Here is a 25,483-nt window from a genome sequence, read left to right as displayed (position 1 = left end):
TTTCTTGGGAAGCACTGAGAAGTTAGGTGATTTGCTCAGGGTAATGTGGTATATATATCAGAGGCAGGACTTGAACCCAGATCTGACCCCAAGGCTAGCTTTTTGTACTTTACATTGTCTCAGAGATAGGTATTAACATTGTATTATGCCCATTTTACAGATGAGGAGATAGGCATGGGGAGATCAAGTGATTTGCCCAGGGTTTTTTAGTAAGAGTTAGAGGCAGGATTTGAACCCAGGTCCTGCTTAGCTCCAAGAATTATACTAACTCTATAGAAATGCTGTACACATTGTATATCTAGATTTTAGCAAAGCATTGGCAAAGCCTGCCATGCTACACTTGAATTCCAACCTGCTCTTTACAAAATGCTACCTACTTCAGGAAGCCTTCTTTGATTACCCCAGTTGGAAGCGATCTTTTCCTCTTCTGAACTCCATTTGTACCTTATTTGTATCTCTTTAATGATCAGTTGGGAAGTCCACTTCCTCCTGGAACATTCCTTCCATTTTTGGAAGGAACTCTAAACATCACGAAGTTTTCCCTTACGTCCAATCTAAATTTGTCTCTTTGCAACCTAGGATCATGGAATCAATGTTCTAGAGGTGATCAGAGACTATCTATTCCAACCTCCTTATTTTAAGATGAGAACACCGAGACCTAGAAAGGTCAAGGTATTTGCTCAAGGTCATATCAGTAATAAACATCAGAGACAGGATCTGAACCCAAATCCTCTGAGTACAGTCATTTCTTCTGCTGAGCCATCTCTTATTCATTTCTCTTAGTTATTCTCTGTAGGCCTAGGCAGAACAAATCTAACTTCTATAGAAGATGGCCTTTCCTCTAAGTGGAGACAGCCACCGTATTCTCCCTAAGTCTTCTTTGCTAGGCTAAATATTGCCAGTTCCCTTAACTGACCCTTATATGGCAGGACCTCAAAGCTCTTCACCATCATGGCTGCCCCACTCTGGGGGTTCTCCGGATCATCCATGTCCTTCCTAAAATACGGACTAAATTCAGTACTAAATGCAATATTCCATATATCTCTGTGCTTCAAGGAAGATGATAGGGCAACTATCACCTTTCTAATCCTAAATTTATCCCAAGATCACATTAGCTTTTTTAGGCTTGGGCTGCTTTTTTTTTTTTTTTTTTGCTTTTTTCTTTAATTTTGTTTTGTTGTTTAAACAAATGCCAAATAAAATGACTATTTCTGGAATTTCTTGTCTGCCTTTTTTTTTTTAATGGGGAAGAATACTAGAAGAACTAATTTCACTGGTATAGGGAAATTCTGGTAAGGAAACTTCCTCTACCAATGCAGATTAATACCTTCTCTTCAATTTATAGTTTTATGGAGTTACATGTGGCCCTGAGAGGTTAAGTGACTTATCCAGAGTTCCACAGCCATTATATGTCTGAAGCAAGACTTGAATCCAGGTATTCCTAACTCTGAGCCCAGTTCGCCATCTACTACATGCTGTCTTTTACTGCCAATGCAATAAATTTGTTAAACTCCTTTTGAACTTTCAGTCTACTCAAGCTCCCTTATCTTTCTTAAACTAACTGCTGTCTTGTCACATGTCCTTAATCTAGTTCTTCTGAAGCTGAGTTTTTAAATTCAGGTAAGACATTATCCTTATCCTTACTGAATTTAATTTTATTAGATTTGGCCCAAAGTTCTGGGCTATTGAGATTTTTTGGAGTCCCAACTCTGTCATCTAAAAGATTAACTAGCTTTTTTTGCTTTGTGTTATATGGAGTTTGGCTAGGGATACTATCTATGCTTTTATCTAAGTAATTAATAAAAATATTAAATAGTACCGGGCCAACTATTTATTCCTCTGACATTCAGTGATTGATTTCAAACCATTAATAACTATTTTTTTGTATTCAGTCATTCACTAAACTCCAAATCAACCTAACCATAGTATTGCTAACATACAATTAGCATTGGTATTGCTAACTCTACCGTAGTTATCTACAATGATAGTATAACAGATTTTATCAAAATCTTTGCTATAAAATATATCTATAGCAATTACCAGTTTTGATGTAAAAAATTAAATAAAGTTAGCCTGACATGATTTGTTCTTGATTAAACCATTCAGGCTCTTTGTCATCATGGCTTCCTTTTCTGGATATTTATCAACCACCCTTTTAGTAATAGCATCTACAGTTTTGTCTACAATAGCATCTACAAATTTGTCTACATTTGAATCAGTGTTAAAGTTCATTGACTGATTTTATAGGCTCCTCTTTCTTCCTTATCAGATTAGCAAATGACACAAAGCTGAGTGAGACAGGTAACATGTTATATGACAAAGTCAAGATCTAAAAAAGTTATTGAGAGGTTAAAACAATGACTTATAGCTAATAAGATGAAAATTGAGAGAGAGAAACTTTGAGAGCCCTTGGGTTCAAAAAAGTCATGCTAATAAGGATAGGACAAGGGGATATGTTAAAGAGCCATCTTTATGATGTCATAGCCATCAAAGTGTTAAGTATGTGCCACACAGCCAGATTCCCATTCTCTTTTGTCACAGGACTGCCAAGAGAAGGGCATGATATGAATTTATTAAGTAAGTGCTAATCCCCATTCACAAGTTAGACAAACCCCTCTAGGTTAAAAGTCTCAGTTAAGGTAGAGAACCAGCTTTGGGTCATTGTACTGAATAATGATGAGTAAGCACCTACGGCTTAGAAAAGTATACTGCACAGCCCAGATTTGGAAATACTGGAGTCTGTGGTGATGACGCCACTCTTGTGGTTGTCTCCTGATCCTGTACATCCTTTCAGGAAACTTTACCTAAGACTATAGCCATGAGTCAGAGAAATAGCTTGTAATTTTTGCAGCTAGGGTAAGCCATGGTGGGACGAGGGGAGGGAGGCCACCCCAGGATACTGGGAGGTTGCTATATTTCCAGGGATAAGTAAACCCACCTGGGGTGTGGCCTAGGGGCCTTAACCATGTGCTGTGGTTCAGGATATAGTCATTTACTTTGTCTCTAAGCAAGATACGATTTGGGCAGAACAACTTAGAGAAGAGTTCATGTGGGAAAAAAAATTGGGTTTTAGTGGCCTGTAAACTCAATATGAATAAACATTGTAACATAGCTGCCAAAAAAGCCAACGTGCTAGGCTACATTAAAAGATGTATGTCAGGGAAGTGAAAGTCCTATTATTCCTTGCTCTGGTTAGGCCTCATAGGGCATATTCAATTGTAGATACTATATTTTGGGAAGAACATTGACAACCTGGATGGAGCATGTCCATAAGATATAGTTCCCATAAGAACACACCCATGATTGAAGTCATCTGGAAGCCATGCCCCAAGAGGACTGGTCAAAAGACATGGGGTTATTAGGTCCAGAGAGACAAGATCTGGGGATGTAGTTGTTTTTAAATATCTGAAGAGATTATGTGTGGAAGAGAATTTAGATCTGTTAGCTCCAGGGGACAGAACTAAGAAAAATATGAAGTAGAAAAGATTCTTGAACAGTTACATGTAAGGCTAGATGTCTTCTGATGTCCTTTTTGACTCTGAGATTCTGATTCTATATGTTGATGAGTTACTATTTTGATTAGCTAGGTAGCTGCATCTGCCCTATGCCATCCACCTCACAAGAGTAGTTGTAGGTTAGAAGTATTCATAGAACCAAAACAACGTTAAGAGCCTAGTGCATCCTCAGTTCACAAGGGAGGAACCCTAGAGCAATAAGTGACTTGCTGAAGTTACCACACATCAGTTTATCCCAGAGCTGGGGCTAAAATATGGCCCACTTTTTCCTCTTCTAAACAAGTAAAGCTTGGACAAATTACTTTTGGTCTATTTGAATTTTGAAACTCTCGTTAAGATGCCTTGGAGCTTGAGACAGGCCTTTAATACCATATACTTACCTTGCTTGACCGCGTGGGGGAGAGCTAGAATGAATGGCAGGCTATTTCAGCTCTCTATAAGGAAGTACTCCTTAACAGAGTAGAAAGGGCTGCCTCATGAAGTGAGTTCCAGTGCTGCAGAGATATGTAAACATTAACTGGATCACTTATCAGGAATATTGAAAGAGGATTCATTCCTTGCACAATAGTTGTATCAGATGACTTCTAAGTTCTGTTCTTGCGCTACAATTTTATGCTTGACAGGGATAGTACAAAAATAGTATTATAAATTCCCTTTGATTTCTGTCATTAGGGTCTCCTCTGTGAAATAACTATATTGTGTGACTCGTGATAACCCTTCAGATCTCCCTGAATAAGGATGTCCTCTTGGTGCGAAAGATTATCCCCTCTGAACACAAAAATTTCTTAAGATGGTTGTCATTTTAAGTGAAATTAAAATATCACATTCTTGGTTAACAAGGACATCATTTAGGAATTAAATACTTACTGCCGTTGTTTGTGGATTATTGGGGTACATATCTAGGAGCTCCTGGGGTGGGTTTAAAGGCTTGAGATAACGTGTGATAAAAACTGTTTTCCCACTTAAGTTAGTTACAGTAGTAAGGCATTGTCGTTTTGGAAATTTCAGGGCACATTCAACATGAAACTTCTCTGTTGCTTGAAGTAATTTCTCATCTTCCTGAGAATCAAACTTCAGAAAGAGCGTGGATCAGCAGATAGTTATGGATACACGATAGGATATGTTTATAGCTACAACATCCAACATGAATGAGAATCACAGACATACAGCTAATAGAAGGATTTCTTACTCAGATGATTATTTTTACTTTTCTGTAGATTATGTGTATAACTCACCATTCTGTCAAGTAACTGCCCACAAAACTACCCAGCTCTTATGCTATACTGAAATGGCTGCATTTGTAATGTTTTTAAAAAGGAGAACAATTCTTTAAAGTCATTTAACACATTAAATAGCATTCATAGGCAGATTCTGAGTGGAGAGCTGCTAGTTAACATAAGAGTATGCACTTCTTTAATAGAAGATGCATGACTAAAAATCCCATAAGCATCAACCTATGGTGTGCTAGACAAATTGACAAAAACCATTGCAATCACAGACTGTGTTTGTTAGTGTCCCCCTCAAGCAAGTCTCATTGCTATTGTTTTCAGGTTGCTAAAACTATCCTTGAGGTTTAAATTTCAACAAAATTCTAAGCTTGCAAGTTTTCAGATGTGCCTATATGTGTTTGGGAGTTTCAGATCCAGTTACATGGGGACAACCAAGAATTCGTCGTCTCCAGAGAAAGGAAATAGAAGCAGGACCACAAATACATAGCAGTGATTTAGAATGATTCACTCCAATGTGAGTGATCAGCTGCCAGGGTCCTTAGGTAACTTTAAACAGATGTAACAAAGAGCATGGCATGCTTGTCTAGAAACACATCAGGGTCACAAAATCACTCAGATCATTGTTCCATTGTTGAAGTATGTTAACAAGATTAGAATATCCCCTCAACATTTTTATTAGCTGTTCATAAAAGTAATATATGTGTGTGTGCTGATTTCCTAATAGTGTCTTTCATTTCAAAGGGCCTCAATTTGTCCAGCTTACTAACTAAAGAAAGCTATTTCTTAGTCCTTCTAATTGGTATTCATAGTTGAAATGTGAGCCTCATTCTTGTGTTGTGTAAAAGGGATGGTTGGGGGATATGGGGTGGAAATATCTCTATACTTTTTTTTTAATGTCTGGCTTACAGCCATAACTGCCATAAATGCTATTCCTCACAATAGGGCTAACACTTAACATCTGTCTTTGGCTTGGTGTGAGAAAAAGAGGGAGCATTTAATTATAGAACCAGAATTTTAGAGTTCAAAGGGAGATTAGAGGTCATCTAGTATAGCCTTCCATTCTATGCAAGAATCCCTTCTACAAAATCCCTCAACTGTCAGCTTCTATTGGAATGCTTTCTGTGATGAGGAACTCATTATGCCTCCCAAGGTAGACCATTCCATTTTTGGACAGCTTTGATTGTTAGCAACTTCCTTATGTTGAATCAAAATCTATCTTCCTGTAATTTCCACCCTTCGGTTTTACTTTTGTTCTTTTGAGCCAAACAGAAAGAATCTAATCCCTTTCTCACATGACAGGTTTTCAAATAACCGAAAACAATTATCACATTCCTCTCCCTCCCCCAAGACTTTTTTTCTCTAGACTTAAACTTCCCACTTCCTTCAACGGTTCCTCATCCAAGGAGGTTTTGAGTCTCTTCGCCATCTGGGTAAACTCCTAGTTTTGAATTATCCCTCTCAGATTGTGAGGCCTTTTACCAAACATAGTGTATGGATATGGTCTGAGCATTGCAGTGGATAGAGCACTGGGTCTAGAGTCAGGAAGACCCAAGTTCAAATCTGGCCTTAGATACTAGCTGTGTGATCCTGGGCAAGTCATTTAATCCTGTTTACCTCAGTTTCCTCATCTATAAAGTAAGCTGGAGAAAGAAATGGTAAACCACTCCAGTATCTTTGCCAAGAAAACCCCAAATGGGGTCACGAAGAATCAGACATGACTGAAATGACTAACCAAAGTAGTTGTTATCTGTGCTTTAGAATATAGGCTGGTTGATGCTCCTAGGAGAAAAATACAGGGGCTTGAATAACACTTCCCTATTGTTCAGGTTATCAGGTAAAATGAAGTGTTCCTAAGAAAAAAGATTTGAAGAGAGACAGAGGGAAATTCTGACCTGTTTCTAGAGGTCACAGAGAAGAAAAATGTGACATAGAAGGGAAAGGGAAGAAGAAGGGGCACTGGACACTTGAAGCTAAGTACTAGATATAAAGTTCGTACTGAACAGGAGGAAATAGAGCCTTCTGAGAGGTAGGAGTTGCTTGTTCCATGTGTGATGATATGGATCCCTAAGGTAAGATAACATCTACGGAGGGTTAGAGGAAGAAGAAACAGGTCCTAGCTGCCCACTCCCTGCTGAAGGGTTGGTATTAAACTTGCGACTTGTTGAAATGATAACAACAAATTTTATGCTTTGCCACCATCTTTTGAACTTGTGGTTCACTTTCCAAATCAGCCTTTCTCTGCTAAAGTCTTTGTCATCAATCACCAGATGACATCATTACCTCTGCTCCCCAAATCTTCCATTTCTTGTTCATTCAAGATCAATAACATTCATGTTGTTCAGTTGCTTTTCAGTTGTGTCTCACTCTTTGTTACCCCATTTGGGGTTTTCTTGGCAGATGCTGGAGTGGTTTGCCATTTCCTTTCCCAGCTCATTTTATAGATGAGGACACTGAGGCAAACAGGGTTAAGTGACTTGCCCAGGGTCACACCACTAGTAACTGTCTGAGGCTGGATTTGAACTCAGTGAGCTGAGTCTTCCTCACTCCTGGACCAGCACTGTATCCAATGTGTCACCTAGTTACCTGTTCAAATTGTCAGGCACAAATGAATTACATCCCAGGGTATACAAAGTAATTGGTGCATTTGATTGTTATGTCACTGTCAGTGATCTCTGAAAGACTGTTGCTTTCACACAGAAAGCAAATTTTATTCTAATTTTATAGTAAGCTTGAGTTATGTTATTGGCAAAATTCTAGAACCTTTTATTAGGATCATGTTATAGTTGGTTAGTGAACATTTAGAAATGGAAGTGAGAATAATAAAGAGCCAGAATGGCTTCATTAAGATCAGGAATTCTAGACTAATTTAATTTCTTCTTTTGACAGTGGTAGCTCAGAGAAATATGGTGGAGTTTACCTAGATTTTAGCATAACATTTGATAAAATCTCTCAATAATCATATCGATTGGTGGTGTCAAATTCAAATATGAAAGAATCACTGTTGGCTGCATATTGACTTAGAGATCTACAAATTAACATTATCTGTTGTATTGTATTTTTATTTATTTTGTTAAACATTTCCCAATTGCAATTTGGTCTGGTTCAGGCTTGGGGATTTTGTGGCTGCTTGTGACCTACAGGCTATGAATTTGACACCTCTATTGTAGACTAGATAGGCATATGTAAACTAGATGACAACATAGTTAGATAGATTCAGAACTAGTTGAGTAGCTAGACCTCAAAATTGATTTGATGACAATTTGATAACAATTTGGAAGGAGGTCCACTCTCTGGTGGAGTGCGACTGGTATTTGTGATTGGCTCTGTTCTCTTTACCATTTTCCTCAATTACTTGCGTGGTAGCAAGCTTATCAAATGTGCAGGTGACACGAAGGTAGGAAGGCCTGTTAACAGCTGTATGAGAGAGTCAGGAGCCATAAAGATAGGCTATAACATTCATCAATTCAAATAAGATAAACCATAAAGGGATAAATGTAAAGATTTGCAGTACAGTTCAAAACTCAACTTCACAAATACATGATGGGGACAGCATGGCTAGATAGGTCATCCAAATAGATTTGGAAGCTTACATTATATTCTAACTATGAGTCAATGGAATGATGTGGGAGAGAGAAAGCTAATGTGACCTTAGGCTGCATGGAAAGAGGCTAGTATTTAGGATTAGGGGGAAGATAATTCTATTTTACTTTGTCCTATCTAGGAATCTGGATATATAGATCTGAAATATCGCCCTCAGTTCTGGACACTATCATTTAAGGACATTAAATTATGGAAGATAGGTTGGTGAATGACTTTGAGCCCATATCATACCAGAGTCCATTAGCCTGAAGAAAGGAAGCTTCAGGGGAAAACAATAGTTGTCTTGAAAGGAATGTCAAGTAGAGAACAATTTGACAATTTAATTTAAATTTTTCCTTTGGGTATGAGAGGAAAAATCCAGCAGCAATAGGTGAAAGTTGAAAAGGAGACAAATTTAGGTTTGATATCAGAAAAAAAAAACCCAAAAAACCTATCAGAGCTATCCCACAATGGAATGGTCTGCCTTGAGAGGTGGTGGCTTCCCATTCATTGGAGATCTTCAAGGAAAACCTGGATAAACCCTTGTGTATGTAGGAGATTCTCTTTCAGGTAGGGGGTCAGTTGTCTCTGAGATCCTTTCCCAGTTTCTGAAACTTTACAGTTATGTGAAGTGTATCTGGAAGAGGCTAGGCATACACACCAGGACTTAAAGCTTTCAAAAGTATAGGAGAAGAGAAAGCTGCCACTTCAAGACTAGTAAATAAATATTACCTGGTTTATTACAAAATAAAATATTTATTACCTTCTTTAGCATGTCAGTCATCTATCAGATGCAAGGAAGAGAAAAAAAATAACAGGCAAAACAGTGTAATAACAGAAATGTAAAGTTTAAAAATGGAAATATTCAGTTTCTTTTACCAAAACAATACAATGAAAGAGCTGCTAAAATAGAGAAAGGCATTCAGCTTCTACACTTCTACACTTATTTTTGTTTAAGAATTTTCCATTAAGAAATACTTGAAAAATGGCACAGAAAAATCTACTTGGTTCCTAACGTGAATATGAAGATTGATACTCCATTCATCATTCCTGTAAGTTCTCAAAATGGAAAAATGCATCCAAATCCTACATCATACCCCTTTTCAGTGGCTGTTTTATGGCCAGAGCTCCTCTTTCCTGAATAGATCATTTAAAAACAAACAATGCCTGCTCTCTCCACATCTTCTAGTAGAATGATAGCCATACTGGGTGTGGCTCTCATCAGAAGGCATAAGAGCATCTTGGTGAGGTTTTGGTATATAGCTAAGTCCATATGCACAAGGATCATGCTTTCTGTGACCACACTGGGGCAGTGAGGCACCAAAAAAGGGAGCAGATTGGAAAAAACAACATTTTTACAAAGGGAGGAAAGAATGTACAAAATTGTGTTTGAAAAAAAAAAAGGAGAGGCTTACAGGACACTGGAGCACAATTCAAAATCATGAAAAATGATGTCAATGTCTGTAAAGTATGTGCCAGGATGGAAGGAATCTTAAAATGTATTAATTCTTTCAGCCATATTCACATGCCTTGGCAAACCCATGTGAAGACAACACACTTAAAAAAAAACCCCAAACACCACTTTACTTCCAGCTCTAAGCCTTACTAGACTTTTCTATCTCCTGACCTGCAGCCTTGTCCCAATCTGGGTATTCTCCTGCACTCTCTCCATCCTTCCCTTCTAAGCTTTGTTTGCTTATACTTATATCCCCAGTGCTTCACTGTTTTTGGCATATAATAAACAGTTAATAAATTCTCTATCTGTGAATCTATATGTCAGTCTGCCTGCATGTCTGCCTACATATCTATACCATCTATCTACATCATTCCATCATTCCTCTTTTTCTCTTGCTCTGTCTCTATCTATCAATCTGTCTTTCATTCTAAAGTAGAGTTGTCAAACTCTTCAACTGGCTGAACCAGATTTAAATATAATTGGGAAATCTATAACAAAATAAAAGAATATGATATAGATAATGCTAATTTGTGGTTTTCTATGTCACTAGTTACTTCAGGGTTCTATTTCTATTTGAGTTTGACACCACTGAGCTAAAGTGTGCATGAGGAAAATCCTTCAGAAAGTCCTGCTCAGATGTTTCATTGTGGCATAGGAGTGACCCAGGATTCTTAATGGTCAGTGAAATACCAGCCCAGGCAGGTCCTACTAATCTGGAAAGGCTTTGAGTACAGACCCTGCAATAGACCAAATGTCTAGTAAGTTGCAGAGGCTCATCATGAGAAAACTGGCCAACAGGTGATGAATTCTTTTGGCCATTTCATCTCCTACTAAATAAATTCCTGTGGCTTATTACTTAAAGGATCAACTATAAAATCCTCAGCCATTTAAAAAGACCTTTACAACCTGGTCCCTTTCTATTTTTCCAATCTTCTTACACCTTACTTTCCTTCACATACTCTATGATACAGCCACACTGGCCTCCTTATTCTTCCTTGAACACAGTGCCCCATTTCTCTACCTTGTGCCTTTTCATTGGCTTTCCTTTCCTTCACGACTCAGATCAAACACCGTTATATGCAAGAGGCTTTTCTCAGTCCTTCTCTTTCTACTTCACCCCTCCAGCTAGTGCCTTCACTCTGAGATCACTTCTAATTTACCTTGTATATATCTTTTATGTACATAATTGTTTACATGTTATCTCTACCATTAAAATGTGAATTCCTTGAGGATAGGGTCTGTGTATTTTGCCTTTCTTTGTATCTTCAGTGCTTAGCACAGTGTCTGACATATAGTGGGAAATTAATAAATGATTGTTGACTGATTGAAAGTACTGTCTCCTGAATCTTGGGGAGGTTGTGATCTATGTCAGTGGAGGAAGATCCCATACTGATGAAATCAAAAGTCCTTGAATTATTTAAATAAATATAGGAAAAATATCCTTTTCCTTAGAGCAAATGTTTGTGGAGTTAAGCTTGCTTCCTTGTCTTGGATATTATTATTTCTAGTTTATAGATGTAGAAAAACATATAAAAATATATACATATGTTTTCTCTTTTAAGAATATTTTGAAATAGATATGACACAAAGTGCTTCCTAGTGAACAATACTTTTCTTCAATGAAAATCATATCTACTATATAAATTATCTTAAAATTTGGTAAATAAGGATAAATTTAAAATTTCTTTTATGTTTTTTATGAATTCAGACTAAGAAAGAAGTGAATTATAAGATTGTACTTCCATGTGAATCTGAATCTCTAATAAAGTATAAAAAGTAGATCTAAGAATGTATTTGAGCTGGGGTATGTTCATAGAAAGGCAATGATGAATGGTTTTCCATCTTCATTGAAGGCAAGACAAAAAGAAACAATCTTAAACTGAAACAATAGTGAAGAGATTCCTCACAGTGGAGATTGTTAAATTCAGAAATAGCTACCAATGAAGTCTATGAAAACACCTTTTTTGGAAGTTTCTGAAAATAAATAAACAAGTAAAAAAAGAAAAGATAAGAAAACCTAAACCCACACTTTTGTTTGGGTGTTCCTGTCTGAAGGCACTGGGGGTGACCTTTGAAGGACATCTGGTCTTATGATAGGTTACTGATATAATCTAATATATGGGTCTAGAGAAAGAAGCATATTTCACAACCCATTTCCTTTTTGATCTATTTTTGTAATTCAGTTCAACACTAAAAGTATTAAGTCATTGGGTCCAAGCCAGAAAAAAATATGCCTAAATAAACATTTTTGTTAGAGAGCCTTATATGCATAAAATAACACAATCTGTTTGTATGCACAGGGGATAGAATTTTTAAATGATTGACCAAAATCACTGATTGGTTTACAAAGTTGGAAACCATTTACCTTTTCTCGAACTGACTCCCCAGGCACAAGGTGAGGTTCAATAGTCATAAAGAATGTGATGTAGGTGCCTTCACTCAGACTTCTGACAGAATCAAAGCCCCTTTCATTAATTATGTTTCTCTCTTTACTGTAGCCCAGGAGAACTGGGGGAATATCTATTTTAAAGGTACCATCAATCTGTGAGAAAAAATAAAATTCAATAAATCTCCTCATGGACAGTGCAAAAGTAACAATCACCAAACACAAGATAGCTTATAAAATCTGTTTCCTCAAGGCACAAAGAATGTTCAATATAGTATTTCAGCAGCGTGACAATGGGCAAGCCATTTCTCCTTCTCTGTCTTGTTTTCCTCATCTGTAAACTGCCCTAAATGATACCTACTTTCTTTCCAGCTCTGGAAGTCAGTGGATCTGGATTCTGATTCCCCCACTGATATTTCTGCCTAAGTGAACTTGTATAAGTCACTGAAGTCTCCCTGGCCCTGAATTTTCTAATCTATAAAGTGAGAGAATTAGACTCAATAGCATCATAGGCCCTTTCTAACTCTAGAATGATGAGTCTATGGATTTGGCTAGGATCTTCTATGGTAGTAGCTTCTATGAACAATATTCAGATAGTACCAACAAGCAAGTGTGTTTGTTCTGGGAGCTGAAATTCACAGAAGTGAAATGTACCCAATTTAAAGATTTATCCTTATTGATGGACTTCCATATCTGAAAGGCTAATGAGATAAAATGAACTTTTAGAATGTGACAATTGCCCTTTAGGTTAAATTGAGCTCTTTTCTGTTTGAATATATATTTTTCCTAGGTTATAAAGGTATTTTGCTCCAAAACCTGGAGCAAAAACATGTTAAGTGGTATGGGATTTTTAATTTGCAAAAGAGAAGTGTCATAAGAGAGTTTTAGTACAGCTGCCATTTTGCCTAAGATATCTAACTTTAGACCTGGTGCTATCTGGTTAGTTTCTGCTCTTTCTGCAAGTGCCAGCTTAGTATTTGCTGATTCAGTTATTATTTTACCTGATGTAGATCTTCCTCTCCTACTGTTGATTCTTTGAGGTGTAATTCTTTACCTTCCCCTTTAACTTCAGGAAAATTCCAACTATATCTTTCATGCTGATATAAGTAAAGACCGTGTAAGATTTTTGGAAATGCTGTTCATGGCCCATTGGTTTTTGTGTACCATGGGACTGTGCTCTGAGAATATAATAAACTGGTTATTTAATGTCTCCATTTGTTGATAATTATTATTACTTGGCAGTAGTACCTATCAATAAATAATTTTAGAAATCATTTGTATAATTTAGAAATCCATGCATAAAGAACCCAAGTGAAGAAATTACTCTTGGGGAGTTTAGTGCTTACCTAGATAAGTACTTCATTGCATTAACAGTTACCCATTGTCAGTTCTGCCTAATGAGAATGATTGTGTTGACTGAGATGGATAAATGTTCACTGCATGTAATCGGATTTGAAATTTGAGTTCTAAACCATGGAATCACAGAATTTTAGACCTCAGAGATGATTTAGTTCAGTCCTCTTGATTTTACAGATAAGAAATCTATGGCCCATGGTGGGGATGGGGGGGAATGAATTGTTCCAAATCACACAGCTAGTTTTTCATAGAATCAGAGTTGGAAGGAATTTTAAAGGTCATTTTTAGCCTAACCCCCTACCTGAGGCATAAGTTTCCTCTATAACACAATAGACCAGCACCACAAAGTTGTTCTGTGTCTAGTCGCCTTTGGTAATGTTGCTTCTAGGCAAGTCCCTTTATTGGGTTAAACAGGCAGCTCCTTTGTTGGCTGGTAAAGATTAGCTACAACCCTAAAACTCAGGCCTACTGTTGCCATGGATGTAGTCTCAGGCTATCAAGGACACTAAATGGATAAAAGCTATTTCAGGAGAGAAATACTAAAGCAACTAAAGATTTAACTCAGCAAATCCTCTTAAGTAAATCCTCCAACTCTGCTGAAGTGTGTATTTCTTGGGTGTGTCTCTATCAGTTTTTTCCCCTACTTCCTTGATTGTGAATATTGATGGCAATTGATTTTTGATTGTCATGCTCCCAAATATATTTTGTTCTTTTCTACTTTCCCCCTTCATACCTATTAAATTCCTACCCATCCTTTAAAGCAAAACTCAAATGCTACCTCCTTCTCTGATCCTAGGCCAGTAATGACCTTCCCTAATAGGAAGCATTTCATTTTTATGCCTCTCTAATGCATGCATCTCTATCTCATCTCTCTTTTAGACAATAAGGTCTTTGGGGGCAGTGAAATGTCTTATCACAACTTTGTATCTTCCCCAGAATTTAGCAGTATTCTGCTCACAGTAAACGCTTAGTAAATATTATTGAATGACTATTATAATTTTCTGTTGAGTTCTGTTGAATGAATATCATAATTTTCTGTTAAATTTTATTTCTTCAAAGAACTTGCATATTCATTCACTTTTACTATTCGGGCCAGTTTTTTTAATCCAATGCACTTTCTTATCTTCTGCTAGTATTTAATTGTAAAGAAATGTATATATATTGAGGTGTACTTACCCTGCCCTGAAAATATAAAGTACTAAATGGAATTCGAACAGATCCCAGCCAATGTCTCTCAATTCGAGTGTGAATGCTGCTTCCTCTTTCACGATCATCCTAGAGAAGGTATTAAAATTGGTAACAGTAAATTAAAAACCACATAAATGTGATTATTTGATAAATATTGGAGAGGCTTCTTTGTTGTGCTAGGTTCTTCAGGGGTTAAAAGGAATAAGATGAGATAGGTTTTGTACTAGTGAGACAGGCAACTTGAAAAGTCAACTTACATTTAAGATCCTCAAAATTTCTGTCTGGGAAAGAAACCCTTTTCTGAAGCAGTTATCTATCATAGTTGACTTAGAGGAGGGACAACATGGATTCAGGAAAACTTGTGGAGAGTCAATATGGCAAAGTGGAAAGAAAACTGAATTTGAAACTAGAAGATCTTAGTTCAAATCCCATCTTTGTACTTAAATCTCTCCGGACCTGAGTTTCCTCATCTGTAATATGAGCTATAAAAGGAAATGGCAAACCACTCCAGTATCTTTGCCAAGGAAACCCCAAATAGGGCCATAAAGAGAAGGACACAACTGAAAACTATTGAACATAAACTTGATCAGATGCGTCAAATAACTTGCCTGTAGGCTACATTTGGCCTTCATCAATCCTATGCAGCCCAAACCATATAAAAATGCCCATTGGGAAATATTTAACAAAATAATAAAAAATATCATAGAATATAGATAATGTTAATATATAGTTTTCTAAGTCAATATGTGGCCTTGGGATCCTTATGTACAGTTTAGTGGGCCCTGTTTCTCTTTGGGCTTGACACCACTGGTCTAGATGACTTCTAAGCTCCCTTCCAGTTCTAAGTCTGTATATGTGTGGTTATTGCAATAGTTCAATTCAGTTGGATCGCAATGGAGGCCTCTACTTGGGTGGAGGCAGTAGGAATAGTGATGAGGGGGTGGATTTAGGAGATATTTTATAAACAGAATTGACAGAATTTAGTAGTATTCTATGGCCTGAAAACCTTGAATGATCTTTTATCATCAAAGAGAGATTCAGTTGTATGTATTAGATTCTATTTACTAAGGCAATAAATGAGCTTAGACATTTTTTTTTTTTTTTTGGTGAGGCAATTGGGTTAAGTGACTTGCCCAGTGTTATGTGTCTGAGGCTGGATTTGAACTTGGGTCCTCCCAACTCCAGGGCTGATGCTGTATCCACTGCACCACCTAGCTGCCCCCATTCTTTTTCTTTTCTTTTTTTTTTTTTTTTTGCTTTTTGGTGAGGCAATTGGGGTTAAGTGACTTGGCCAGGGTCACACAGCTAGTAAGTGTCATGTGTCTAAGACTGGATTTGAACTCAGGTCCTTCTTACTCCAAGGCCAGAGCTCTATCCACTGCTCCATCTAGCTGCCCTGAGCTTAGACTTTTTAAACAATGACTAAAAGTAAAGGAGTTTACTTCCTAACTGTTAGTCATGCAAACATTTCATTTTATCAGAATGGCATATCATATTGAAGAATCAAGTTATTATTTGAAGAACTAATAAAAATGATCTAGATAGCCTATTCTTTCAGAATAAATATTTATAGGGTTTGTGTGTGTTTTTGCCAAATCCTAGGTAATTCATTAACATGCCACTATTCAGAGAGTCTAGAAGTAATGGTTCTGTAAACACCAGGTTGAACCCTTTCCATCAAGAACTTGGAAAACTGGCTTGATTTTGCCACTGACTTATGGAGAAAATTAGGCTCATATTGTTAGGGATATTCCAGTTTAGAGGAATAAGGAAAAACTAAAGGGTATCCCTAACATGCCTTGGCATTAAAAACACACACAGGCGCACACACACACACACACACACACACACACACACACACACTCTAAACCTAAAGACCAATTCTGTGGCAAATTCAGATCACTTTTTTTCTAGCTTACTATCTTGTTACTTGCCCATTATCAAAGTACATTTAGCTTGAACTCCTAACCTTGCCACTCATTAGAATCCTCTCGGATTCTATTGCAGTTCTTGGTTTTAAGAATGTTTTTGTGTCATTTACAGCCTCCTGCCCCTGCCCCTTTCAGCAAAATGGCTCTAGTTTTGGAGCTTGGCTTGATCTTGGACCCTTGCCAGCAAAGGAATGCCTTGACCGAAGTTTGCGAGTAGGAGGGGAAGTGACCAGAAATTTGACAACCCTTTTCTCTCTGATCCTCAAATCAGAAAAGGTTGATTAAGTACCATGAACCCCACTTCTGTCTCCAACAGAACTCATTCAACTCACCCAATTCACCCATTGTTAGGATCAGGGTAAGCAGTATACCTACAACCACTAGAAGATATGAGAAATGGTATGGATTTCTTCCTCAAAACCATGAGCTTACCTCCAAGACATCGTAGAGTGCTTCATCAAAAATGTTAATGAATATATCATCCTTCACTGATTGCATACTGGCTGTGCTATAATCACTATTAGGAGCTCTATCAAAGCAAAATACAATCAGATTATTATAAAAATGAGTAAATGAGTGTGAAGGTATATGAGGGTGGGAGTGTTGATCCTCAGGAGACTCCCCTGAGAAAGAAAGATTATAGAGAAGAGGTTAAAAGGCCGGGGTGGAGGGGAGAGTGAAAAGGTTGAGCAGGTTTATCAGTTCATTTCTGAAAATGAGTTTCAGCCAGCCAATCGGCTTGAGAGTAGCACAAGTTCTTGGAACCTAATCAAAAGTCAGTCCCTATCTTTTTAACAAGGCACCAGTGGATGTGACTGCCTTCAGCATGGGGAAGTAGTTTCCTGATCCTAGATAAGGTATATACCCTATAAATTCATCAATTTTTTTGGGGAAACTAATCAAATCTATCAGGTCACTCCTCTGATCAACTTCCCTTACTCTAGAAATTATAAACAGAGCATTTTCCTCACAACTATGCAAAACAGGTAGTGCAAATATAATTTTGCCCACTTCACAGATAGAGAATTTGAGGCTTTGAAAGGTTGTCATCTATCTACGGTCATACAAGGCATGGAAACCATGTCATGAAGTCAGTTTTTTTCATTTGTGGTAAGAGCATTTTTCTGAATTGGCTTTATGACTACCATTTCCTTAAGACAGCTAGTCACATCACTAGTCAGAGCATGCAGAATTTAATTGAGACACCGAACTTTAGCTCAGATGATTAACTGGTTAGTGATAAGAGAATTTCTGGCTCAACTTTATTACTTTTATTTACTTAATTTGAGATATCAACTATAGCCCTGGTGCTATCTGATTCGTTTCTGCCCTGTTTGGAAAATTCCACCTTGAGATACCAGCTATAAGCTCCAGTGTTTACTGGCTAGTTTCCTGTTTTAACCTGATATAGATCATCCCTTTCTGCTATGTTCTTTGATGTGTAAATCTTTAGCTTCCCATTCTTCCCTCTTAAAACTCCAATTGTATCTATACTGCTTTGTAATTCAACCTATAAAAGATTGTCACAGATGTTATTGGGGGCCCACTGATTTTTGTGTACTGTGAGACTGTGCTATGAGCATATGATAAATTGGTTGTGTGTTAATAAGTATGATTGGCAGTAGTACGTATCAGTGACTCCTTGGACAATTTTTATGTCATATTCTAGGTGCAAAAAAAATTAATACAGAATTATACTTTAAGTACCTAGTATGTGCTAGTCACTGGGGATACAAAAATATGAAGTAATCTCTGCCCTTCAGGAGCTTACATTTTATCGTAAGAGCCAACAAGTACATGAATATGTATATACAAAATAAGTAATGGTAATAATAGTAGCTAACATTTCTATGTGCCGGGCATTGTGGTGAATGCTTTATAATTATCTCATCAGATAATAAATTACATAATGTGATTTTTTTTTTTTGGAGGGGAAAAGGCAGTAGCAGCAAGGTAGAAATCAGGAGAGACTTCATGCAAAATGTGCCAGTTGGGCAAATTTTCAAGGAAATGTGTTCCTGTGAGACAGAGGAGGTGGGAGTGCATTCATTCCAAGCATGAGGGCAGCCAATACAAATTCATGAAGCTGGGAGATGGCATATCATCTGTGATGAACAGTAAAGGGGACAGTTTGGTTGGAACATAGAGTGTGAGAAGAGGAATAATGTGTAATAAGGTTGGAAACATAGGTTGGGATCAGGTTGCAAAGGGCCTTAAAAAACAAATATTTGATCCTAAAAGTAGAAGGGGGTCATTGGAATTTGTTGACTAAGGGAGTGATGGAGTTAGTCCTGCACTCTAGGAAAATTATTTTGGCACCTTGAGGCAGGGAGGTCAGCCAGGAAGCTATTTCAACAGCTCAGGTGAGAGTTAATGAGGGCCTGAAATAGTGGAGTGGCTCTGTGAGTAGAGAGAAGGGGATGGATTTGAGAGATATTGTGGGGGGTCAAGAAGAATGCCAAAGTCATTAACCTTGGTGACTGGGAGGATGGTGGTACTCTCTACAGGCATAGGAATGGGGCTAGAGGGACAAGAAAATTATTCAGTTTTGGACTTCATCAACCTAAAAGTGTACAAATCATGCACCCACTGACTCAGACTTTTCATAACATGGACATTTTCCTTTTCTTCACAATCGACCTGAAGCTCTATGATGGATGGTAATCATGAGACCTTGTTGTTTTTTTTTTTTCTTTTTTTTTTTTGCTTTGGCACTAATTATCTGCCTGACTCTAGAGAATCTTTCATCTTTCTAGATCACAGTTTCCTCTTCTGTAAAATGAGGGGGTTGGTTCAATGATCTCTCAGGCCCTCAAAACATTTTATAGTATCTATGGAGAAAGAAAAAAAATATATGATTTGCCCTTACCGAAATGGAAGTTCAAGTTCCTCATTCCAGCTGGGATTTGGACCTTCAGCTGTAGTAGTGTGGCAAACAGTTCTTTGAAAAGAAACTTCTACAAAAGGTCGAACTAAAACCTTAAAAATGAGAGCAAATTAGAAAGAAAACAAATTGATAGCAACCAAACCAAAGGTTTTGCCTCAGGCAAAAGCATGGGGCAAAAGAAAATATAAGGTAAGATGTGCTGCCTCTCAGATTTAATTCGAATAAACTGTGAAAAAATGAACTTCAGATTTTGGATTTGTTACCTGACTGAGTACATTGTCCACAGTATAGGCTGGACTTTGCATTGATGGGGAAGTCACAAGTGTTTCACTGAAAGGCCTTGAAGATCGGGACGGCTGCTGGAGTTTGCTAGGAGAGAAAAGTCATACAAGTTCCAGGTGACACAACGCCGAGGATTAATTAATCTTCATAGAATTTAAGGAAGTAATGAAGTTGAGAATCACCCAAAGGAGGAGAGAGAGGCAAAGGTGGGGCATGAGCAGGCTGAAGCATGTTATAAGTAAGGAATTGTATTAGAGAAGTGGTGTAAAGGAATTCATCAAATAAATGCACTAGTGGAAAAAAAGATCGGTGAATCATATAGCAAAAGAAAGGGATAACAGCCTGTGTGCCCCACTGGTATCTATGCAGTGTTAAAAAGAACATGAATAAAACCCCAGGCATGCTGGGTAGACTTCCAGTGGCAACTTTAATGGTAATACATGGAAGAGAAACACACAGGGTATGTAGGCATGGATAGACAGACTGAAATCTGAATTGCTGGGCAGAATACCAATTTTTTAATATTTTAGAATGTTTTTAGTAGATGATGACATATTGAATATTCATGACCTCCAAATTATGTGGAATAAAAAGCCCTTCAAGCATAGAGACCCAGTGGAAGGAAACCAAGCCCGGATATCATCCTAACTGCAATATCATCTCCAAAGATAACTTTGTTGAACCTGTCAAAGAGTTTATATGCCAATACTTTTATGAAATCACCAAAAGCAACCATTTTATGCACCTGAGTAACAGTCCACTAAACATTAACTCCAATAGAACAATAGTAGGCTATTGATTTGTCCACGGACCATTTCTAAGGGGACTCTATTGAATGTGTCAGTCCGTTCATAATCATTGTGTTTACTCTGTGGTCAGGCACTGTGGGAAAATATAGATGAATCAAATGTTTTACATAAATTATCTCATTTGACTATACCTTATCTTTGCCACTTAGTATATTCTACTCACCTCAACATGTAAGAAAGCAATGGAAGGTAGAAAAAAAGAAGAATGAGTTGGCCTGGCAAGTGTCGAATACCAGCTTTGATGGGATTACAGGTCCATGAGAGTATTGTAGTCATACTTAAATGTGTAAATATAGGTTTGTTTATGCTTCTTTCTATAGGTATGCCTCATTTTATTGAGCTCTGCAGATACTATGTTTTTTTACAAATCAAAGGTTTGTGGCAGCCCTGCATGAAGCAAGTCTATTGGCACCATTTTTTCCCAACAGCATGTGCTCATGTTGTGTGTCTTTGTCACATTTTGATAATTCACATGATATTTCAAATTTTTTTCATTGTCACTATATCCTTATGGTGATCAGTGATTAATGATCTTTGATGTTACTATTGTAATTGTTTTGGGACCTCACGTATATGTGGATGCCCATATAAGATGGAGAACTTAATTAAATTGCTCCACCTACCAGCCATTTCCCCATTTCTCCCCCTCTCCTTAGGCCTCCCTATTCCCTGAGATACAACAATATTGAAATTAGGCCTGTTAATACCATTGTAATGACCTCTAAGTATTCAGGTGAAGGGAGGAGTCAATCATATGGCAAATTTCATTACTGTCTTATTTTAAGAAATTGCTACTGTCACCCCAACCTTCAGGAACCACCACCCAGATCAGTCAGCAGCCATCAACATTGAGGTCAGACCCTCCACTAGAAAAAAGATTATGACTTGCTAAAGACTTAGATGATGGGTAGTGGTTTTTAGCAATAAAGTATTTTATTTTGTTTTGCAAGACGATCAGTGTTAAGTGACTTGCCCAGGGTCACACAGCTAGTAAGTGTCAAGTGTCTGAGGTCGAATTTGAACTTAGATCCTCCTGACTCCAGGGGTGGTGCTTTATCCTATATGCCACCTAGGTGCACGCAATAAAGTATTTTTTAATCAAGGTATGTCCATTTTTTTTAGACATAGTACTATTGTTGTATACTTAATAGCTACAGTATAGTGTAAACAATTTTTATATTCACTGGGAAACCAAAAAAATTCATGTGACTCTATTGTGATATTTGCTTTATTGCAATGGTCTGGAACTGAAGTCACAATATCTCATAGGTATGCCTATATTTATTTATTTGAGGCAGAGTGGATTGATTTCTAAAAAAACCAGTCTGTCCAGAGGCTTTAATAAATAGAATTAACATGTACATGTTTTCTGAGAAATACACCTTTTCATTTCACTGTTAAGTTATGATCTTTTTCGGGTGAATTATATCATGTTAATGATTTAATTAAGTCATACAATGGTATTAATTCTTGGTGTGCTGTGAATATGTACAAGCAACAGATTGATGATTCCTAGGAGCATTTGGCTTTGTAACAACCAAACACCAGGAAAGACATCAACAAGGGACCATTTGCATTCGCTAAGAATAGCTTGCCTAGATGTGGTCTACGCTGGATTTGATTTGGGCCTACAACAGTGGGGTGAGGTAGAAAGCACAAGTCTAATTAGCTCCCCCAACCTTTTTTTTTTTTCCAGATGAGTAAACAGAAGTGCAGAGAAATTGTGACTTGACCAAAGCCACATAGCCAGTCACTGGTAAGAGCCAGAATACAAACTCAGCTCTTCTGATTCCTAGTACCACGTCTTGCTGCCTGCCTCTTTCTATAAGAGCAGGCCAAGCATGAGAAATAAGAGAAAATAAAAGGGAGGGGGTGGACAGAGAATTAAGAAAAGCAAAGATAGAAAGGGCCAGAATTGCTAGTGACCACTGCAGCAAGGAAGACTGGAGCACCATGGGGTCCCTGAGCTTCTTGGCCCTGTTCCCCAAAAGGGAACAAGTTATTTCTTTTTTTTTCTTTTTTTTTGGTGAGGCAATTGGGGTTAAGTGACTTGCCCAGGCTCACACAGCTAGTAAGTGTCAAAGGTCTCATTTGAACTCAGGTCCTCCTGACTCCAAGGCTGGAGCTCCATCTACTGCGGGAACAAGCTATTTCTTAATATTAGGCCCTTCCTTGCAACCAGATGAGGGAACCCCGTGAATCGCAATTCTCTTTCCACAAAATAAATGGAGCACAGCATCAGACAGAAAGTGGGGAGGTCTCTTTAATATGACCATATGCAATAGTAAAAAGGGCCCTGGACCTGCAGTCAGGAGAGCTCATTTAGTTACTAGTTATGAAGCCCTGGGCAAGTCTCTTACCTACTTTGAGCCTCAGTTTCTATATCCATAAAATGGGGATAATAATACTTACATTGCCTCTTTCCCAGGTCTGTATAAACCAGGGGTGGGCAGCCTGTGGCCTTGAAGCCACACCTGGCCTTTAAGCCTTTAGGAGTGGTTTATGAACCTTAAAACACTATAGAAGTCATGTGAGTGATGAGTAATCAGTGTTTGCAGAACTTTTGCTTCAGCACATCAGGGGAATAAGTACATAGAATAGCATAAATACCCAATAGAATAAATAAATATTTTAAACAAATGCAATAAGCATTTAATAAAAACTGTCCATTAAAGGAAAGGTAAAGAACACTAATAGCTAGTGTTAGCTATTTTTAATGTACAGGAGGGATCAGACAGGTTCTGTTTGATCTTGGAAGGCAGAAATAGGAGAAATGGGTGGACATTACAAAGAAGCAGAATTTAGTTTAACCTAAGGAAAAAACTTCTCTGGTACAAAGAATAACCATTAGGGCTATTTAACAGACTTCCACTCATCACAGGTGCTTAGGTGGAGGCTGGATGCTCCCCTGTTCAGATACCATAGAAGGGGATGCTCTTTTCATATCCAGATTGGACCAAATGAACTTTCAATTCTCATCTACCTCTTAAATGACAGTCCCACCTTAGACCAGGTGGCATCTCTTTCTTACCTGACTGTGGGTTTTCGTACTGGAATATCATAAGCTCTAAGGACGTTCACCAAGACTTTGATGTCTCCATCTGACAGATTTTGTGCTGGAACTTTTTTCCTTCCTTTTCTCCTGGGCTTCAGTGGTCGCTTTTGTTCTGCCAACTTGAAGAGGCTTACACCCAGAATGCTAATGACCACAGAATGGGATGTTAAGGACATTTTATCAATTTATTTTAATTTTATTTTACTTTTCAGTTCCACATTCTCTCCCTCCCCCCCCATTGAGAAGGCAAGAAATATGACACCTATTTTACACACACAGTGTCTCTCTCTCTCTCTTACTCTCATGCAAAACACATTTCCACATTAGCCATATTCTGAAAAAAAAAGCTAGAAAAATTAAGGAATAAAATATGCTTCAATCTGTACTCTGAGTCCATCAGTTCTTTATTTGGAGGTGGATAGAATTTTATATCATGAGTCCTATGGAGTTGGGGCGGATCATTGGGTTGATCAGAGTTACTTAAAATACATTGTAGAAAGTAAAAGTCTGAAAGACCATGAGACCTTTACCCATAAATTGCCTCAAAGCACCTTAAGGGCCTCTCAAAGACCCCTTGTGCACTTTAGGAGATTGATAATCTACTGTGATGGGAGAGACACTTAAGTAGAGACTGTTACTAAATTTATTTTAACTGCTAACTGCCTAAGGAAGAATATTTAAATTCTGGTCTTTCTAGCCCCATCCTATACTATTCCACTACATGAACTCTTGATTCCAACCAGATCAGTCCGTTAACTGTTTAACAAAAATACCTTTCCCTCAGATTGTGCTTATTTTACTTCCTCTAGCAAGGAATGTTCCCCATACTCCTCCACATATCCACATCCTACTCTTCCTCTAGCACCCAAATCCAATGACATCCCTTCAATGAAGTCTTCCACAATCCCCTCCATTAGAAACAATCTTTGTCTCCTCGGGACTCCTGAAGCACTTGTTGTCTATGTGAGCATTTCCAAAATTTATTTGGGTATTTTTGGGCTTGAAACAGTTACATAACACAGAAATCCATGACTAGGGGATCTGAAGATAAGGAATGCCTTCGACAAAAATATTAGGGGATAGGCAATTCAAGAGCAAAATAGAGGAAATTAAGCCTATTTTCAAACTTGAAGAAATGATGCAGGGAATAAGCATTTTTGATATGTATGCAATTTAATGTTTAATATTTTTCTAAAGAGAATAGCTCTAGCAACAAAATTTCCTTAGGGAATCTCTCTCCACTTTGTGCAGAATACCAAGTTTCTATAGAGCTCAATTTGAGAAACAATAGTCCATATCACTTATATGGCGCTTAACTACATTTTACTTTGTATTTGGTTTATCTTTGTACTCATGTTATCTACTCTAATAGGTTGTAGCCTATTGAAGAGCAGCATTTATGCATTTTTGTATCCCTCATAGGGCTTCTCACAATGTATTGAACATAATAGACATTCAATAAATAATGAATGAATGAATGAAAACGTGTCAAAAAAGGGGAAGAATAATATGAACCAAAGAATTAAATTCTAGTCTAGAAGTTTAAAAATATACACTTCTAACTATATTTCATTCTACAGGTGGAACTGTGAAGAGTGAGCTAAAATGTCAAGGGACAAAGTGAGCCCTGCAGGGCTTTAATCTCACATGGGCAATGGCTAGAATCCCAGGAAGGAGCCAAGATGGCCTCTTTGTGAAGGATCACAATGCTGCCCAATGTTCATGTGAAGGCCCCAAAAGGATAAGAGCTACATTCCCATTTGAGCCCCAGGCCCAGGTCTAACTGATATTTTCTTTATTTGATCATAGG

At 37.7% G+C, this 25,483-nt stretch overlaps 1 protein-coding gene across 5 annotated transcripts in view; it reads right to left on the bottom strand.

Moving 5' to 3' along the window:
- The window catches only part of CC2D2A (coiled-coil and C2 domain containing 2A), a 163,170-nt gene that overhangs the window by 50,671 nt on the left and 87,016 nt on the right, over positions 1 to 25,483 (bottom strand). For 4 of the 5 annotated variants that reach the window (XM_027836462.1, XM_027836460.1, XM_027836461.1 and 1 more), the window contains exons 22-28: positions 23,650 to 23,817; positions 19,791 to 19,896; positions 19,510 to 19,619; positions 17,073 to 17,169; positions 14,698 to 14,796; positions 12,145 to 12,321; positions 4,383 to 4,586 (exon numbers count right to left, since the gene is read on the bottom strand). In XM_027836462.1, coding sequence (XP_027692263.1) covers positions 4,383 to 4,586; positions 12,145 to 12,321; positions 14,698 to 14,796; positions 17,073 to 17,169; positions 19,510 to 19,619; positions 19,791 to 19,896; positions 23,650 to 23,817 — 961 coding nt within the window. Of the gene's footprint in view, positions 1 to 3,895; positions 4,010 to 4,382; positions 4,587 to 12,144; positions 12,322 to 14,697; positions 14,797 to 17,072; positions 17,170 to 19,509; positions 19,620 to 19,790; positions 19,897 to 23,649; positions 23,818 to 25,483 lie in introns of all 5 variants that reach the window. The other variant, XR_003566823.1, reaches the window with a different exon arrangement.

The sequence above is a fragment of the Vombatus ursinus genome, unplaced genomic scaffold, assembly GCF_900497805.2.
Source record: "Vombatus ursinus unplaced genomic scaffold, bare-nosed wombat genome assembly UNPS02014818.1, whole genome shotgun sequence".
In the NCBI taxonomy this organism is placed as follows: Eukaryota; Metazoa; Chordata; class Mammalia; order Diprotodontia; family Vombatidae; genus Vombatus; species Vombatus ursinus.
This window is presented reverse-complemented; position numbering and strand designations above follow the sequence as displayed.